The sequence below is a fragment of the Arachis ipaensis genome, chromosome B6 (genome assembly GCF_059453495.1).
Source record: "Arachis ipaensis isolate K30076 ecotype BB chromosome B6, ASM5945349v1, whole genome shotgun sequence".
NCBI lineage: Eukaryota > Viridiplantae > Streptophyta > Magnoliopsida > Fabales > Fabaceae > Arachis > Arachis ipaensis.
Genome location: NC_142441.1, coordinates 17,835,373 through 17,853,554, shown reverse-complemented (window position 1 = coordinate 17,853,554; position 18,182 = coordinate 17,835,373). Strand labels below are relative to the sequence as shown.

The 18,182-nt window shown below is 40.8% G+C and overlaps 4 protein-coding genes across 4 annotated transcripts; all 4 read left to right on the top strand.

Annotated features, from left to right (window-relative positions):
- The first annotated feature begins 2,649 nt into the window (after positions 1-2,649).
- Positions 2,650-4,603, top strand: LOC107645751 (c-Myc-binding protein). Its single transcript, XM_016349836.3, is given in 6 exon segments — positions 2,650-2,774; positions 2,854-2,926; positions 2,991-3,039; positions 3,124-3,247; positions 4,350-4,374; positions 4,377-4,603. Coding segments are annotated over 6 exon segments (321 nt in total). The 5' UTR covers positions 2,650-2,756; the 3' UTR covers positions 4,409-4,603.
- Positions 4,604-7,133: 2,530 nt separating this feature from the next.
- On the top strand, positions 7,134-8,009 carry LOC107646424 (uncharacterized). Its single transcript, XM_016350607.1, has one exon. It carries the CDS (start codon positions 7,134-7,136, stop codon positions 8,007-8,009), a length of 876 nt encoding a protein of 291 aa, XP_016206093.1.
- A 36-nt stretch (positions 8,010-8,045) lies between these two features.
- LOC148554757 (uncharacterized) lies at positions 8,046-8,945 on the top strand. Its single transcript, XM_088490477.1, has one exon. It carries the CDS (start codon positions 8,046-8,048, stop codon positions 8,943-8,945), a length of 900 nt encoding a protein of 299 aa, XP_088346603.1.
- A 114-nt stretch (positions 8,946-9,059) lies between these two features.
- On the top strand, positions 9,060-11,977 carry LOC148554756 (uncharacterized). Its single transcript, XM_088490476.1, has 4 exons — positions 9,060-9,833; positions 9,904-10,398; positions 10,597-11,064; positions 11,341-11,977. The coding sequence occupies exons 1-4, from the start codon at positions 9,060-9,062 to the stop codon at positions 11,740-11,742; spliced, it is 2,139 nt and encodes a 712-aa protein (XP_088346602.1). The 3' UTR covers positions 11,743-11,977.
- Positions 11,978-18,182: the final 6,205 nt, after the last annotated feature.

The following is an 18,182-nucleotide window of genomic DNA, read 5'->3' as shown; positions in this document are numbered from 1 at the left end:
AAGAATGGCCAACGTTAGTGACACTCAACATTGTCACTAACGTTGGGGATGGCTAAGCATGGCCACGTTAGAAGCCACGTTAACCTAGTTAACGTGAACTCTAACGTGAGACATAGGGGCACCTTGGAACGTTAGTGACAATGTTGAGTGTCACTAACGTTCTCGAAGGATGACAAGCCCACGTTAAAGAGCCACGTTAACTAAGTTAACGTGGGCTCTAACGAGGGAACAAAGGGGGCTTTTCAAAGTTATTGGAAATGTTAAGTCTCAATAACGTGTGCGAAGGACTTAGAGGCAACATTAGTGGCAACGTTTATGCCACTAGCGTTGAAGTTAACGTGGCTTTTACTTAGTAACGTTAGTGAGAAAGTTGATTGTCACTAACGTTCTTGAACTCATATTTTCACTAAACGTTAACACCCCTAACGTCCTGAGCTAAAGTCTCTGCCCAATTCACATTTTCTCTCTGCAAGTAAAGCCAAGCCCAAATGAAGAAGAGAACTGCTTCAAACTCAAGATCCAAAGGCCCAAGACTTGAAGAGCCAACTAGAAGCTGAGAGAAGTAGTATATATAGGAGTAGCTTTGAATTGTTAAGGAGTTCTGGAAGTTGGAAAAAGAGAATTACTCTCTGTATTTTACTTTCTCTGCAATTTCTAGTTCTACGATGTATTCTCCATCTTTGTTTTCATTTTCTAGAGCTATGAACAACTAAACCCCTTTCATTGGGTTAGAGAGCTCTGTTGTAATTTGATGGATCAATACTAATTTTCATTATTCTTCTTCTATCTTTTCTCTTGATTTTACTTGAAAGCTTTCGATCTTCATCCAATTGAGTAGTTATCTTGGAAAAGAAGCTATTCAAACTTGAATCTCTTTTGAACCTTGAAAGAGGAATGAAGAGATCAAGCTAGAAATGCTTTCTCATGCTGGACCAAATTGGGTTTGGATGGGTATGTGACTATAACCCTCTCAATACTTGATTTGGAAAATGCATGTGGTATAATCAGTGACCATACTTCATCTCTTCTCATGAGCAATTGACCAAGGAATTGGATATTGATCAAGATTTGAGAGATTGAATTGCAAGAAATTGTAATTCAATCACTTAAGATTGCCAAGGAGATCAATGAGTGCATTGATTGAGGAAGAGATGAAAATGAACTTGATCCGGAGAATTGCAACATCTCCTAAGCCCAATGAACTCCCCATCTCTGATCTTACCCATTCTCTTTAATTTCTGCCATTTACTTTATGAGCAAATCCCCCATTCCCATTTACAATTCTGCAATTTATTTTCAGTCATTTACTTCCAGTCCTTTAATTCTAGCATTTACTTTTCTGTTATTTACATTCCCGCCATTTTATTTTCTGCAACTCTCAACCCAAATTCTGGATTCGCTCAACTAGAACATTCTTCTAATTAAAGTTGCTTGATCAATCAATCCCTGTGGGATTCGACCTCACTCTATTGTGAGTTTTTACTTGACGACAAATTCGGTACACTTGCCGAAGGGAGATTTGTTGAGAGACAAGTTTTCCGTGCATCAGCGGTATTTATTCGAATCCGATCTGAAAATTGTGGATATAGATCCGATCCGCAAAGCTTTTGGATCGGATCGGATCCGCACACTAATCGAATCGAATTGCGGATTTTGTGTTGGTATCCACATATCCGCAAAAATAAAGAAATAAATAAGTAAATATTCTTTTTATGTTTTATTTCAACTAATAATTATTTTATCATATATTTTAAATTATTTTAATTTATTATTTAAGAAAAATATGTTTAATATTATTTTAAGAGTAAACATATTTAAAAGAATAGAAAAACATGAATTTTATTGATATTATTTTAAAAAAAAGCTTTTAAAAATATTTTTGTGTTTTGCGGAAATATCCAATATCCAATCCGCACACGGATCCAACCTTAAAAACTGCGAATATTGGATCCGATGATTTTAGTGCGGATCGAATCGAAATTTTGGCTATATCCAATCCGATCCGATCTGATCCGCGTTCACCCCTAAAAAAAATGAATTGTTGTTAAAAAGACAATTATCAGTATTTTGAAAATGATATTAATAACGGTTTATTATTAAGATCAATATTAAAAAATAAAATTAGTCACCAAAATTTATATTTTGTCATTATATATTATTATAGATAGATAGATTATTATTATTATTATTGAATTTAATTTAGTTTAATTTTTACACAGTAATAATATAAAAAAAAATTCACATAACAACCAATCTTATATTGTTGTATATTTACACGAGTAAAAATAACTAATTTTTAAATATATTATTTAAAAATTTATCTAAATATATAAATTTAATTAAATAATTATATAAAATTTTTAAATTATTAATATATTAAAATTAAATTTATTATTATTAAAAAAAAAAGAAAAAAAAACCTTGGCATTAAAGTGAATAGTTTAATTTTAATTTACTAACAATGTAAAATATTTTATATAATTGTATAATTATTTTCATTATTTTTGAATAATCATTTATCATAAATATAAAATATAATTATTTTTGTTAATATGATTCTATCTAATTAAATATAATTAAAATTAAATTCAACTTAAAAAAATTATGTTAGTATGAATAGATAAAGATATCTACGGATCTACCGGTAGCTGTAACTGTAAGTAGGATAGAGATAGTTTGGTGGTGTAAAGGGTAAAGCAGAGTTGAGAGGACTATAAGCATAGCAAAGAGTAGAGTTGTGAGTTGCGACGCAGATCATGATGCGATACAAAGAGGTTCCATTTTCATCTCTTCTAACTTCAAATCTTCTGCTTCGTCTCACATTATTATTAACTGTAATATCAATTTCCACAGGAAAAAGAAGCCAAGAAGGAAGCTTTCAGAAAATACCTTGAATCCAGTGGAGCCGTCGACGCTCTCACCAAAGGTGTACTTCCCCCCTCTCCCTTTCGATCTTTGTTTTTCTAATAACTGTATTTACTTTTATGCAGTTCTTGTTGCTCTTTATGAGCAAAACGACAAGCCTGCTTCTGCTCTTGAGTGAGTTACCCTTTTCAATTTCACCTATTATTGTGTTCTGAATTGTGATCCGATTTGTTAATTGTTACGCTCATCACTCATCAGGTTCATTCAACAGAAGCTAAGCTGTCCTTCCATCTCAGATTATGAAAAGCTGCAAGCAGATTTCTCTGATCTCCACAACAAATATAATGACCTTTTGGCTGCACATCACAAAATTTCCAAAGAGGTTCCCCTTTTTATTTTTGGCAATTTTATACCATGATTTGAAATTTGAACTCCACAAGACCCTATATGATATCATATTGTCGCATGAATCCACTTTTCTTCTCAAGTGTTTGTGGCTTTGCATAACATTACCAAGGCCCACTCATTCCTTGCCAATTGGATTATATTTGAATCGTTAAAGTGTACAGCATGATTTTGTAATTGTAGTTTATATCTATGTATGTCAATCACATTATTTAACAAGCTTTACATAATGATCTCAAATGCTATATACGTTTGTAGTTGAAATTTAATCTATGATGAACACTGCTATGGCATATCAGTATGTCTGCATATCCTTTAGTTCCAATTACTTAGAGATTTTATTATGATAAAATTTGTCTCGATGGAATGATTTCCGCTATGTTTGATTAATTTTATCTGGAACTATAACAAGGGCATAATTAGGGTAATTTCTACATGGTTAGGTGGTAATAGTTAGGACTTGGGATTCAAGATGGCAGGGGTAGTAAGCATTCTTGTGTTTGCGAATAAAGCCGATGATAAAAGTAGTATCTTATCTTGTTATCTTTGATTAGTATCAGGAGTGTGAACATGCTGTGGTTTGGCAGTTGGCATATATTAACTACAAACAGAGGGAATGGAGAATAAAACAGTAGTATTAACCATGAAGTTGAAGCTTCATTAGTTAGCTGCACTTGCAGAAAAATGAAGGGGGATGGGGTCTGAGGAGGAGGAGGAGAGAAAAAGGGGGGAGGGGGGGAGGAAGAATAAGAAGAAAGAAAGATGTCAGTAATAATTTTCTCTTGTCTGTAAGTTGTGTCCAAGTTGCATATCCATATAGATCTTCTGTAGGCCAAAATATAGTCCATGTTATAGTTATAGCCCAAAGAAAAATGGAAGGTTTTGTAACTATTTTGTGGCTTCCTATACATCAGGTGGGATTTTAGACTTTGCTAAGTTTCTAATTCATTTGTGATTTATGATTTTGGCTTGTAATCTGCTATTCCAATGTTCCTTTGATTTTTATTAAGCGAGAATACTTGTTTTCTTCTGGTTGACTTACTAAATCACCATACCATGTCTTATACTTACTTTGGCAGTTAGAAGAAATGAAAAGCTCCCATGCCTTGGCAACCACATCAACAAAGGAAACAACTGAGAGTGAATCCCCAAAAGATGGGCTCTAAAGCTTCTCCGTAAATAATTGACGACAATTCTTTCTTATGTGTCTACTTTTTACCCAGTGAGAGACTAATTGATTTTGTCAATTTGTTCATAATTCATTGTTCCTTGTCTTTGCTGTATTTTGTTGTATTCACAAAATAAAAAAGAAACTTAGCTTGCTTTGACTACACCTACGTGGCTACGTGGTTATGTTTCCAAGCTCACTTCTTTGTCATACCATCAAAAAAGTTTGCTTTCTATAGAATATATCACGATCGTTATTTAGTATATCTGAATATTTATTATAAGATATTACGTTTTTATTGTTTCGATTCTCTTATCACCTATAAATATCGTTTTATATTGTATCATTTTACATACAACTAGAATACACACAAATCCTTTCTCTACTGCTCTCTTATCTTTCTAACAGTGTCAAGTGTCAACAACTGCAAATTTGAGTACATCAATTACAAGTTATATCCATTAGATAGATAAATGATAATGGATAAGTTAGAATACCAACTCTAAGTTAGAACTTCTTAGTTGTAACCCTTGTTTCACATTCTTTGCACTTTCACATCAATAAGAAATTACAATGTAAAATGCAATGAGTAAAGTCTTTCACATTTCTAGCAAAACAAACTTTTGTCATTCAACTGATAAATTTAGTACCCTCTATATCGTTTTCCTCACTGTGTTGCGGTTTCTGAATACTATCATTCAAAATTTCATAAGAAATATTTCATTGTCCTTTCAGTTCCCAATCTCGTATTGGTCAATAAGTTTCCTTGGTATAAAGTAAAATTGGCCTAAAATATCCTTATATCTTTGCCGGGGATCAAATAATATTTTAGACCAGAAGGATATAATTATTAATGGATAATTTAGATATATATAGAAATATTATCCATTAAAATAATCAAACCTCAATTATGTAAAATAACGGGAGAAAAGAATACATAACCTAATCTGCCCGTTATAACTTGGACAGTTGGACTAACTACGGAGCAATAAGTTATAATTCGGATATAATTCTCATAACTCACGCTATATGTGTTACACCAATTTAGCAATTATTTCAATTTATATCATAAACGGTTCAAAGATTTTGTAACGTACACTTTATTCTACAATTCCTATAAAACTATGATCACAAAGAGAAGGTATGATCATTGGTCTCTGATAAAGTCTTGTTACTAGAAAATATGCCCACTCTAACTTAAGTGTCAGCGAGCCTTTGACAGGTATTCACGCCGCCATCCTAAAGTACTGCCGATTGCCGAAGAGCTAATCTCCGACCCGGAAGTTTGAAAGAGCCATCACTCGTTTCACGTGAATATACCAGAACATAACTATACGTCACCCTTATCCTCGGTCGTCCGGAGTGCTCGGCACGTGGGCAAATAAACTCGGTTTCGCGTCAGCCGCCCGAAAAGCTCGGCACGGAAGCAGACAGCAACGGCCTCACCCAGTCGAAAACAAGAGACGTGCTCAGCAAACCTAATCACCAAAACAGAATATATCATAACCAACCTACAAACTAGGACTTATCCACTAACAGGTAAAAACAACTCCTATAAAACTGAGCTAGTATCCTCGGTTAGCTCTCAGGTTCTATCACTCTCAATCTTCTACTCTTTACTTTAAACTCATTCACTGAGAATCATTACTGACTTGAGCGTCGGAGTATCTTGTGCAGGTATTTCCGTCGCGGTGTTTGACCTCGGCCGACATAAAGCTCTTCCTCTTTGGTGGCGACTTACTCGGAAGCGCTTAAGCTCGGCCTCCCTAGTGTTCAGACGAACCACTTGGCGCCCACCGTGGGGCCGGAGTACATCTAACCCCACTTTTTCCTTCGTTTAGTCTTCTACTCTATTTTGCAGGATTCCCGATCCTCAAACATGGCTGACAAAGAAAGCCCACAACTCTCACAGGACGACCTCCTGGCTCGAATCGCCAAGCTTTAGGCGGAAGTACGAAGAGTAGCCGAGCTGTCTACACAGAACAACGGAGAAAGCTCCAAAGGCTCGGCTCAAGGCGCTGCAAAAAACTATTCCATATGCCTGCTCTGACCGAGATCTTTGGAGATGATTCCGTACTCCAATTCGGTGGTGGAACCTTAGGGCATCCTTGGGGAAATGAATATACAGAAAAGACGGTTCTATTTCTATTCTATTAGTATTCTATTAGTATTAGATTAGTATTAGTTAGTGAATTCGGCTCAGTGAGTTCTTTCTTTCGTGATGAACTGTTGGCACCAGTCCTACATTTTGTCTCTGTTCTGTGGACCGAGGAGAAAGGGAGCTCCCCTAAGTGTTCCCGTGGGCGGAGCAACTCTAGGAGGAATTTTTAACGTACTTGGCGAACCTATTGATAATTTGGGTCCTGTAGATACTCGCACAACATCTCCTATTCATCGACCCTTAGGTTTTCGAGGCATTGGATTCTCACCAACGTTTGCGTTACTCAAGCCGACATTCTCGCTTCCGCTTCGTCCACCACTGCTCGCGCGGGTCCTTTCCTCTAAGACCCTTTAAACATCGTCCCGCCAAAGGAGAAGCTCAACCTCGACAACCCCTTCTCTGAGGAGATCACAAATTACCAGATGCCAAAAAACTTTACGCTGCCCACCGCACTGGAGCCGTACAAGGGGTTCGGGGACCCCCGAGCCCACGTGAAGAAGTTCCAATCAATGATGTTCTTTAACGGCCCTAACAATGAGCCCGTTCTCTGCCGAAAATTTCCCCACCTACCTCGATGGTGCTGCGTTACTCTGGTTTTCTAAACTTTCTGCAGGTTCAATTTCCTCCTTTGAGGATCTCGCCAGATCATTCATTGATTATTTTGCGGCATCAAGAATCTACGTACATGGATCGGACTATCTCAGCACCATCAAACAGGGTCAGCACGAGAGCCTGAAGGACTACATGACCAGATTCGCTGACGCCACTATAGAGATCCAGGACCTGGACCCGGCCGTTCACCTGCACGCTCTCAAGGCCGGCCTCAGGCCCGGCAAATTCCAGGAGACCATTGCCATAACAAAGCCAAAGACGCTAGAGGAATTCCGAGAAAGGGTGGCAGGCCAAATGGAGATCGAAGAACTCCGAGAAGCCCAAAAATCGGACAAACAACCACATCGGAGAGACGAAGAAAGAACTTTCAGATCGCCAGGCAGCAGAGACACTAAGAAACTTTCCAAGCCCACGTCGAAATACAACACATACACCAGATTCAATACAAGAAGAGAAAACATCATCAGAGAAATCCTCAACGCCAAAATCATAAAGCCACCAGCTCGAGCAGGGAACTACCAGGATCAAAGGTTTGTGGATAGGACAAAGCATTGTGCCTTCCACCGAAAGTTTGGTCACACCACGGACGACTGCATCGTCGCGAAGGACCTCCTGGAAAGGCTGGCATGCCAAGGGCTCTTGGACAAATATATCGAGAGCCGGAAAGGCAGAAGAGGAAACTCGGACAGGGTTGAGAACAAGCAAGCAATGGCCGATGACAACAAAAAAGAGAGGACGACTCCTGATCCACCAAGAGGAGTCATTAGCCACATATCAGGGGGATTCGCAGGCGGCTGAGAAACAAGCTCGGCCAGGAAGCGAAGCTACAGGACGATGCTAGCAATCGAAGGAACCATACAGCCAAAGAAGGACAAAGATCCAGACGTCACAATATCCTTCAACCAAGCAGACTTCAGATCGGCAAGCCCTAACCTCGACGACCCCGTGGTAATCTCCATCCAGGTCGGAGAACTGTTGGTAAGAAAAACGTTGCTGGACCCAAGTAGTAGCGCTGATGTTTTATTTTATTCTACCTTTATAAAAATGAAATTATCAGAAAACCTGATACAGCCCTCCTCGGGAGAGCTAATTGGGTTCTCCGGAGAGAGAGTCCCCATCATGGGACACATATGGCTAAAGACCACAATGGGAGAAATCCCTATGTCAAAATCAATTGATATTCAATACCTAATAGTAAACTGTTACAACCCTTACAATATTATAATTGGGAGACCCGCCCTGAATATATTCAGAGCAGTGGTGTCCACATTACACCTGTGTGTCAAGTTTTCAGTACAGGAAAACAAGATAGCTATGGTGTACGCCGATCATCAAGAAGCTCGGCAGTGCTACAACGCTAGTCTAAAACTAGTCCAAACAAAACAAGAAGCTAGACCTCAGGTTCAAGCAATCCACACTTCTGCCGACACAGCGACACTAGCTGACCTAGACCCAAGGGAAGATCTCGGCGAAAGACCTCGGCCAATGGACAACCTTCAACAAATAACACTAACAGCAATTGACAAACAATACACATATATCGGAGAAGCATTAGAAGGGGAAGACCGAGCAAGACTCATACACATACTGCGTAAGAACGCCGACCTTTTCACGTGGACATCAGATGACATGCCCGGAATAAACCCAGAAGTTATCTGCCACAAGTTAGCAATTGATAAAACAGTCCAACCCGTTGCACAGAAGAAAAGGAAACTCGGAAAGGAGAAAAAATGAGCAGCACTCGAAGAAACCCAAAAGCTCCTCAACGCAGGTTTCATCGGAGAAATTCACTTCACCACATGGTTGTCCAACGTGGTAATGGTAAGGAAGAACTCAGGTAAATGGCGCATGTGCGTCGACTTTACAAACTTAAACAAAGCTTGCCCTAAAGATGCATATCCATTGCATTGCATTGACAAATTAGTTGATAACTCCTCTGGTTTTAAAGCTTTGAGTTTTATGGATGCATACTCTGGTTATAACCAGATTCTAATGCACCCAGAAGACCAAAGCAAAACCGCTTTTATAACAGAACATGGAAACTTTTGTTATAAGGTAATGCCCTTTGGCTTAAAGAATGCAGGTGCGACATATCAAAGGCTAATGGACAAAGTATTCCAACAGCAGATAGACCGCAATATGGAGGTCTATGTAGATGATATGGTAGCAAAAACACCTATGCAGGGGTCAGACTGTGACGACTTAGCAGAGATCTTCAAACAACTCCGAGTATATAACATGAGACTCAATCCGGACAAATGTGCTTTCGAAGTACAAGGAGGGAAGTTCCTTGGGTTCATGTTAACATCGCGAGGCATCGAAGCCAGCCCAGAAAAATGCAAAGCCGTGCTGAACATGACAAACCCAAAGACAGTAAAAGAGGTCCAACAACTAGCAGGGCGAATAGCTGCCTTATCACGTTTCCTACCTGCAGTGGCAAACCGATCTTATCATTTTTTCCAGACATTCTCTAAAGGCAAGAAGTTCACATGGACAGACGAATGTGAGAACTCTTTTACCGAACTCAAACAGCACTTAACATCACCACCAATCCTCCAAAGACCAGAGATAGGTAAACCATTGTGTTTGTACCTATCAATATCTAACCATGCTATAAGCTTGGTATTAGTAACAGAAACAGGAAGAAAGCAAAACCCAGTATACTTCATCAGTAGGGTGCTACAACCAATAGAAACAAGGTATCAAAGATAGAACAATTGGCACTAGCACTAATCACCACGGCAAGAAGACTGCGGCACTACTTCCAGACCAACTGCTAAGGCAGATATTAATCAAACCCGAGCTCGCCGGCAGATTAATAAAATGGTCGATCGAGCTCTCCGAGTTCGATATTCAGTACGAATCAAGGAAAATACTGAAGTCACAGGTGCTAGCCGACTTTATATCGGAGATGACTAATGACACACAAAATACAGAGGTCAGTTGGAGCATGCATGTGGATGGAGCGTCAAACAAAGAAGGCAGTGGAGCAGGGATACTACTGATGGAAGGAAACAAAGTGGTGGCCGAGCAGTCACTGCGTTTTCGCTTCAACGCAAGCAACAATCAGGCAGAATATGAGGCCTTACTCGCTGGACTGAAGCTCACCCTACAACTACAAATACCCCGAATAACAGTTTACTGCGACTCTTCATTAGTGGTACATCAAATAAAGGGCGAATTTCAGGTAAAAGATCCTTTGTTAGAGAAATATTGGCTCATAACAAAAGATCTTATTTCAAAATTTAACAAATTTGACATTATTCATGTAAACTAAGAACAAAACACCAGGGCCGATGTGTTATCTAAGTTAGCCACAACTCGGCAAGCCAAAAACACATCGGCACTATCCCAGCTAACACTTGACAAACCGAGTTTTGAGCAGGATACAATTCTGAGTATTATACAGGTCCCAGATTGGCGAACACCTTTTCTCGACTACATCAACACAGGCACCATGCCAAATGATGAGTCAAACTTGCCACTCTTCCGAAGAAGAGCAAGCTTCTATACAGTGCTCGGAAACACTCTGTACAGACGAGGACACTCCCAACCACTCCTAAAATGCATCAGCAGGGAGGAGGCCGAGGATGTCATGGCCGAAACACATGAAGGAGTCTGCGGCAACCATATCGGCGGCCGAGCATTAGCAGCAAAGATTCTGCGAACAGGATATTGTTGGCCGACGATAAAATGGGACTGCATCTCCAAAGTCAAGGCATGTGATAATTGTCAAAAGCACGCCACCCTCTCAGAGACCCCGGCCGAGGAGCTCCATACCATAGAGGTAAGCTGGCCTTTCGATAGGTGGGGATTGGATATCCTCGGACCTTTCCCGAAAGCGCCAGGCCAGGTAAAGTTCCTCTTAGTGTCGATAGACTACTTCTCTAAGTGGATAGAAGCACAACCACTAGCGCATATAACAGCAGAAAAAGTCCGATCTTTTTTATGGAAAAATATCATATGCAAATACGGTATCCCAAGAGAGATAGTCTCGGATAACGAGAGACAATTTACAGATCATAAGCTAGCCTTTCTAACAAATTTTAACATCAAACATCACTTTAGCTCAGTAGAGCACCCGCAAACCAACGGACAAGTTGAATCAGCTAACAGAATTATCTTACAGGGATTAAAGAAAAAGCTCGGCAAAGCTAAAGGAGAGTGGGCCGATCTCATTCCAGAAATTCTATGGAGTTACAATACCAACATTCAATCTGCCACAGGAGAGACTCCTTTCAAGTTGGTATATGGCGCAGAAGCACTTATCCCAGTAGAAGTCAGCGTCCCAACATTAAGGACCGAGCTCTATGATCAATCGAATAATCTACAAGCTCGGACAGCCGAGTTGGATCTTGTAGAAGAAGAAAGAGACATTTCCGCCATAAAGCAGCGAGCCAGAAAACAATACCTAGAACGAAGACACAACAAAAAAGTAGTTCACAGGTCTTTCAACAATGGAGACCTCGTACTCAGACGCACAGAAGATGCTCGAAAACCTCCGGCACATGGCAAATTAGCAGCAAACTAGGAAGGACCTTTCTGAGTTCTTCAAAATCTCGGAAAGGGGGCTTACAAACTAGAAACCCTTAAAGGAGATCAACTTCCGGGAACATGGAACGTCTCCTCCCTAAGGAAATATCAGTCATGATGTAGTCTATAAATTCGCGAATGATGGTACTCTTTTTTCCCTCCGAAGGTTTTCTCCCAAAACACATGGGTTTTACTCAGAAAAGGTTTTAACGAGGCCGGACGCCACAAATCATCACGCCGATGTACCTTGTATTACAAATCAAGACATTTTTTACATTGGCCGTTACCATACATTCCAATAAATGAACATTCAAAATTAATCCGAGCTTCATACTCGGAAATCAACATGCGCATTCCGAGCATAATACTCGGAGAAATACAAACAAACACAAACAATCACCAAGTTATTCAAGCGAAATCTTAAAGGCTCATTCAAACACAAGCCCTATATTAGAGCCTCTGCTCTCCTTATTAACAATTCAATCAGACAAAGGATGGCTTCCGCCATCTTCAATACACACATGCAATCGTTTTTCACATAACGATATACCATGATAACTTATCCAAAATATCAGATTTCATTAAGCAACATAAGTCATTTTTCAAACCGAGCTAAATACTCGGAACCCAAAATATCACTACCGAATACAATACTCGGAAACCGTTCAACAAAGACAAAACACAAGTTTCAAATCCTACTACACCATATACAAAATAAAACAAGCAATAAACTACAAACTTAATCTGCCTTATCACCAATGCTGGACCCCTCGCTACCACTGCCGACAGTAGCCTCACATCCACGAGCTCACCATTCGCGACCACCTTCATAACATCAAGCTTCGAGGGATCAGCTTCTAGGAAAAGCACCTTAACCTGGGAAACAGTACGCTCAAAACTTGAACAAAAGCCTCATAGATTCCACCCTCTAACTCTTTGATCCGAGCAGACAGCTGGTCATTCTCGGACTCCATGTTCTTCAACTTCTCCGAAGAAGACTTGCGCAGTTTCTGCTCCTCAGCTAATTCAAGCTCTCTCTTCTCTATGGAAGAAGACAGCTCAACAATTTTTTCATCTTTCTTCTGGATAATTCCAGATAACTCTTCAACACGCGTAGCCTCTTTCTCCTCCCGCTCTAAGGCAAGCTCCTTGGACCGACCAATAGCAACGATCCGAGCACCAATAACCTAGGAGAAAAGCAACTCAGTAAACAAACAACACTATAAAGAAACACTCAGCAAACACAAACAGTTAGTCATACCTGAAGAAATCGGCTGACGCCAGCCCGACCCACCTCATCAATCATCTTCATATCATCCGAGAAACAGCAAAGCTCGTCAGCCATAACGCCAAAAGGATAGAGCTTTGCCCATAAGGATCTGCCATGCTCGTTCTCGTCATATCCATGAAGTCTCTTTTGCGATTCATAAGCAGATTCAACCACTTGCAGTATCAGCGATGACTCTCCCTTACCATCCAGTACCTCGGCAAGGCTACCTTTAGCCTGTCCTCTCTTTAGCTTAGACCTCGGCCCAGGACCATACTGGGCTATCATAGCAGCAGGCCCCTTCCCCACATTGAAAGAAACTTCCTTCTCACTTTTCTTACGTTGGTTGAAGAAGGACTTCAACCCTGCAGTAGTAATCGCAGGAGCTTTCTCGGCTGTAAATTGCAAACAACCAAGTCAGGACAAAGAAAAGCAGAAACACGAAACAAACATAACAAAACACAATTACCTATATGATCATACACAGCCTGCCTATCGGTATCCCATTTCAACATCTCGGCAACTGACAACAAACCCTTCGGACCCAGAGACTTAAACAAGAAATCCATGACAATATCATCATCCAGTAACCTATCATCTACATCCAAGGCCTGGTAAGGCTCGACACACCAAAACAAAGGAAACCTTTCAACCAAATGCTCGTTCAAGTAAAAGCGAAAGTCCTCGGGTATACTCCTAACCTTAACAAACATCGATTTGAAATCCTTAAACGAAGACTTGTACAGACCAAATACTGTCCGACGAGGATAGCTACTAAGATTCACCCACAAACCCCTATTCACCCCTTTCGCCTGAAATAAGGAGAAAAACAACCTAAGAGACGGTAGATACTCTAAAAGTTCCATCAAAACCTCAAAAGCTCGAACGAAACCCCATGAGTTGTGATGAAGTTGGGTTGGGGCGTAGTTCAACCAGTACAAAACCCCACACTCGAAATCCGTAAAGGGAAGCCTCACACCCAGCTCTGTGAAAAGACAACTATACATATAAAAATAAGACCAATCATCTAATCGATCACAAACCCGATCCTCCTTCCCAAAAGGTAACAACTCAATCTTAACATTACTACCAGGCCTAACCCAAATACCCGACCCCAATAGCTTCACCGATTCCTCATCATCAAACTGGGACTTGCGCTCTCTCACTCTAACGTCTACCCAGTCATATGAACTACCCACATTACAGTTCTCCATCAAGAGCAAGGAAAGAAAAAAGCAAGAAGATGAAGAAGAAAGAAGAAAAGAATCAGAACTGACCTTGCTTGCTCATTTTTTCAGACAAGGAGAAGAAAATAACCTTTATCCCAAAATACAACAGTTTGGAAAGAAAAAGAAAGTGCAAGTAACATAAGTTCCACAAAAGAAACGATTACCAACCCTGTGCATTTACTTCAGATTGGCAAAAAAGAGGGAGGCATTAAAACCACTACAAAATCCAATGGACAGGGGTGCCTAGAGAAACAGAGCGGTTTTCACATCAATCACTTCATACTGGCGCAAAGTACGAAGACACTCAAAACGTTCTGCATTCCAAAAAGAACCAAGCCGAGCTTGGGGGCTGCAAGGAGCGTATACGATAACAACTCAGCAACCGAGGATTGCGGCGCTTTTGGTCCTAAAGCTCGCCTTAGTCCTGTCCAAACCAAGACAAGCTTGGGGGCTATGATACGTCACCCTTATCCTCGATCGCCCGGAGTGCTCGGCACGTGGGCAAATAAACTCGGTTCCGCGTCAGCCACCCGAAAAACTCGGCACGGAAAGCAGGCAGCAACGGCCTCACCTAGCCGAAAACAAGACACGTGCTCAGCAAACCTAATCACCAAAATAGAATATATCATAACCAACCTACAAACTATGACTTATCCACCCACGGGTAAAAACAACTCCTATAAAACCGAGCTAGTATACTCGGTTAGCTCTCAGGTTCTATCACTCTCAATCTTCTACTCTTTACTTTAAACTCATTCACAGAGAATCATTACTGACTTGAGCATCGGAGTATCTTGTGCAGGTATTCCCGCCGCAGATATTCCCGTCGGAGTATCTTGAGGTCAAACACCGCGGCGGGAATATCTGCACAAGATACTCCGACGCTCAAGTCAGTAATGATTCTCAGTGAATGAGTTTAAAGTAAAGAGTAGAAGATTGAGAGTGATAGAACCTGAGAGCTAACCGAGGATACTAGCTCGGTTTTATAGGAGTTGTTTTTACCCGTTGATGGATAAGTCCTAGTTTGTAGGTTGGTTATGATATATTCTGTTTTGGTGATTAGGTTTGCTGAGCACGTCTCTTGTTTTCGGCTGGGTGAGGCCGTTGCTGCCTGCTTCCGTGCCGAGCTTTTCGGGCGGCTGACGCGGAACCGAGTTTATTTGCCCACGTGCCGAGCACTCCGGGCGACCGAGGATAAGGGTGACGTATCATAGCCCCCAAGCTTGTCTTGGTTTGGACAGGACTAAGGCGAGCTTTAGGACCAAAAGCGACGCAATCCTCGGTTGCTGAGTTGTTATCGTATACGCTCCTTGCAGCCCCCAAGCTCAGCTTGGTTCTGTTTGGAATGCAGAACGTTTTGAGTGTCTTCGTACTTTGCGCCAGTATGAAGTGATTGATGTGAAAACCGCTCTGTTTCTCTAGGCACCCCTGTCCATTGGATTTTGTAGTGGTTTTAATGCCTCCCTCTTTTTTGCCAATCTGAAGTAAATGCACAGGGTTGGTAACCGTTTCTTTTGTGGAACTTATGTTACTTGCACTTTATTTTTCTTTCCAAACTGCTGTATTTTGGGATAAAGGTTATTTTCTTCTCGTTGTCTGAAAAAATGAGCAAGCAAGGTCAGTTCTGATTCTTTCCTTCTTTCTTCTTCATCTTCTTGCTTTTTTCTTTCCTTGCTCTTGATGGAGAACTGTAATGTGGGTAGTTCATATGACTGGGTAGACGTTAGAGTGAGAGAGCGCAAGTCCCAGTTTGATGATGATGAATCGGTGAAGCTATTGGGGTCGGGTATTTGGGTTAGGCCTGGTAGTAATGTTAAGATTGAGTTGTTACCTTTTGGGAAGGAGGATCGGGTTTGTGATCGATTAGATGATTGGTCTTATTTTTATATGTATAGTTGTCTTTTCACAGAGCTGGGTGTGAGGCTTCCCTTTACCGATTTCGAGTGTGGGGTTTTGTACTGGTTGAACTACGCCCCAACCCAACTTCATCATAACTCATGGGGTTTCGTTCGAGCTTTTGAGGTTTTGATGAAACTTTTAGAGTATCCGCCGTTTCTTAGGTTGTTTTTCTCCTTATTTTAGGCGAAAGGGGTGAATAGGGGTTTGTGGGTGACTCTTAGTAGCTATCCTCGTCGGGCAGTATTTGGTCTGTACAAGTCTTCGTTTAAGGATTTCAAATCGATGTTTGTTAAGGTTAGGAGTATACCCGAGGACTTTCCCTTTTACTTGAACGAGCATTTGGTTGAAAGGTTTCCTTTGTTTTGGTGTGCCGAGCCTTACTAGGCCTTGGATTTAGATGATAGGTTACTGGATGATGATATTGTCATGGATTTCTTGTTTAAGTCTCTGGGTCCGAAGGGTTTGTTGTCAGTTGCCGAGATGTTGAAATGGGATACCGATAGGCAGGCTGTGTATGATCATATAGGTAATTGTGTTTTGTTATGTTTGTTTCGTGTTTCTGCTTTTTTTTTGTCGTTTCTGACTTGGTTGTTTGCAATTTGCAGCCGAGAAAGCTCCTGCGATTACTACTGCAGGGTTGAAGTCCTTCTTCAACCAACGTAAGAAAAGTGAGAAGGAAGTTTCTTCCAATGTGGGGAAGGGGCCTGCTGCTATGATAGCCCAGTATGGTCCTGGGCCGAGGTCTAAGCGAAAGAGAGGATAGGCTAAAGGTAGCCTTGCCGAGGTACTGGATGGTAAGGGAGAGTCATCGCTGATACTGCAAGTGGTTGAATCCGCTTATGAATCGCAAAAGAGACTTCATAGATATGACGAGAACGAGCATGGCAGATCCTTATGGGCAAAACTCTATCCTTTTGGCGTTATGGCTGACGAGCTTTGCTGTTTCTCGGATGATATGAAGATGATTGATGAGGTGGGCCAGGCTGGCGTCAGCCGATTTCTTCAGGTATGACTAACTGTTTGTGTTTGCTGAGTGTTTCTTCATAGTGTTGTTTGTTTACTGAGTTGCTTTTCTTTTAGGTTATTGGTGCTCGGATCGTTGCTATTGGTTGGTCCCAGGAGCGTGCCTTAGAGCGGGAGGAGAAAGAGGCTACGCGTGTTGAAGAGTTATCTGGAATTATCCAGAAGAAAGATGAAAAAATTGTTGAGCTGTCTTCTTCCATAGAGAAGAGAGAGCTTGAATTAGCTGAGGAGCAGAAACTGCGCAAGTCTTCTTCGGAGAAGTTGAAGAATATAGAGTCCGAGAATGACCAGCTGTCTGCTCGGATCAAAGAGTTAGAGGGTGGAATCTATGAGGCTTTTGTTCAAGGTTTTGAGCGTGCTGTTTCCCAGGTTAAGGTGCTTTTCCCGGAAGCTGATCCCTCGAAGCTTGATGTTATGAAGGTTGTCGGGAATGGTGAGCTCGTGGATGATGAGGCTGCTGTCGGCAGTGGTAGCGAGGGGTCCAGCATTGGTGATAAGGCAGATTAAGTTTGTAGTTTATTGCTTGTTTTATTTTGTATATGGTGTAGTAGGTTTTGAAACTTGTGTTTTGTCTTTGTTGAACAGTTTCCGAGTATTGTATTCGGTAGTGATATTTTGGGTTCCGAGTATTTAGCTCGGTTTGAAAAATGACTTATGTTGCTTAATGAAATCTGATATTTTGGATAAGTTATCATGGTATATCGTTATGTGAAAAACGATTGCATGTATGTATTGAAGATGGCGGAAGCCATCCTTTGTCTGATTGAATTGTTAATAAGGAGAGCAGAGGCTCTAATATAGGGCTTGTGTTTGAATGAGCCTTTAAGATTTCGCTTGAATAACTTGGTGATTGTTTGTGTTTGTTTGTATTTCTCCGAGTATTATGCTCGGAATGCGCATGTTGATTTCCGAGTATGAAGCTCAGATTAATTTTGAATGTTCATTTATTGGAATGTATGGTAACGACCAATGTAAAAAATGTCTTTATTTGTAATACAAGGTACATCGGCATGATGATTT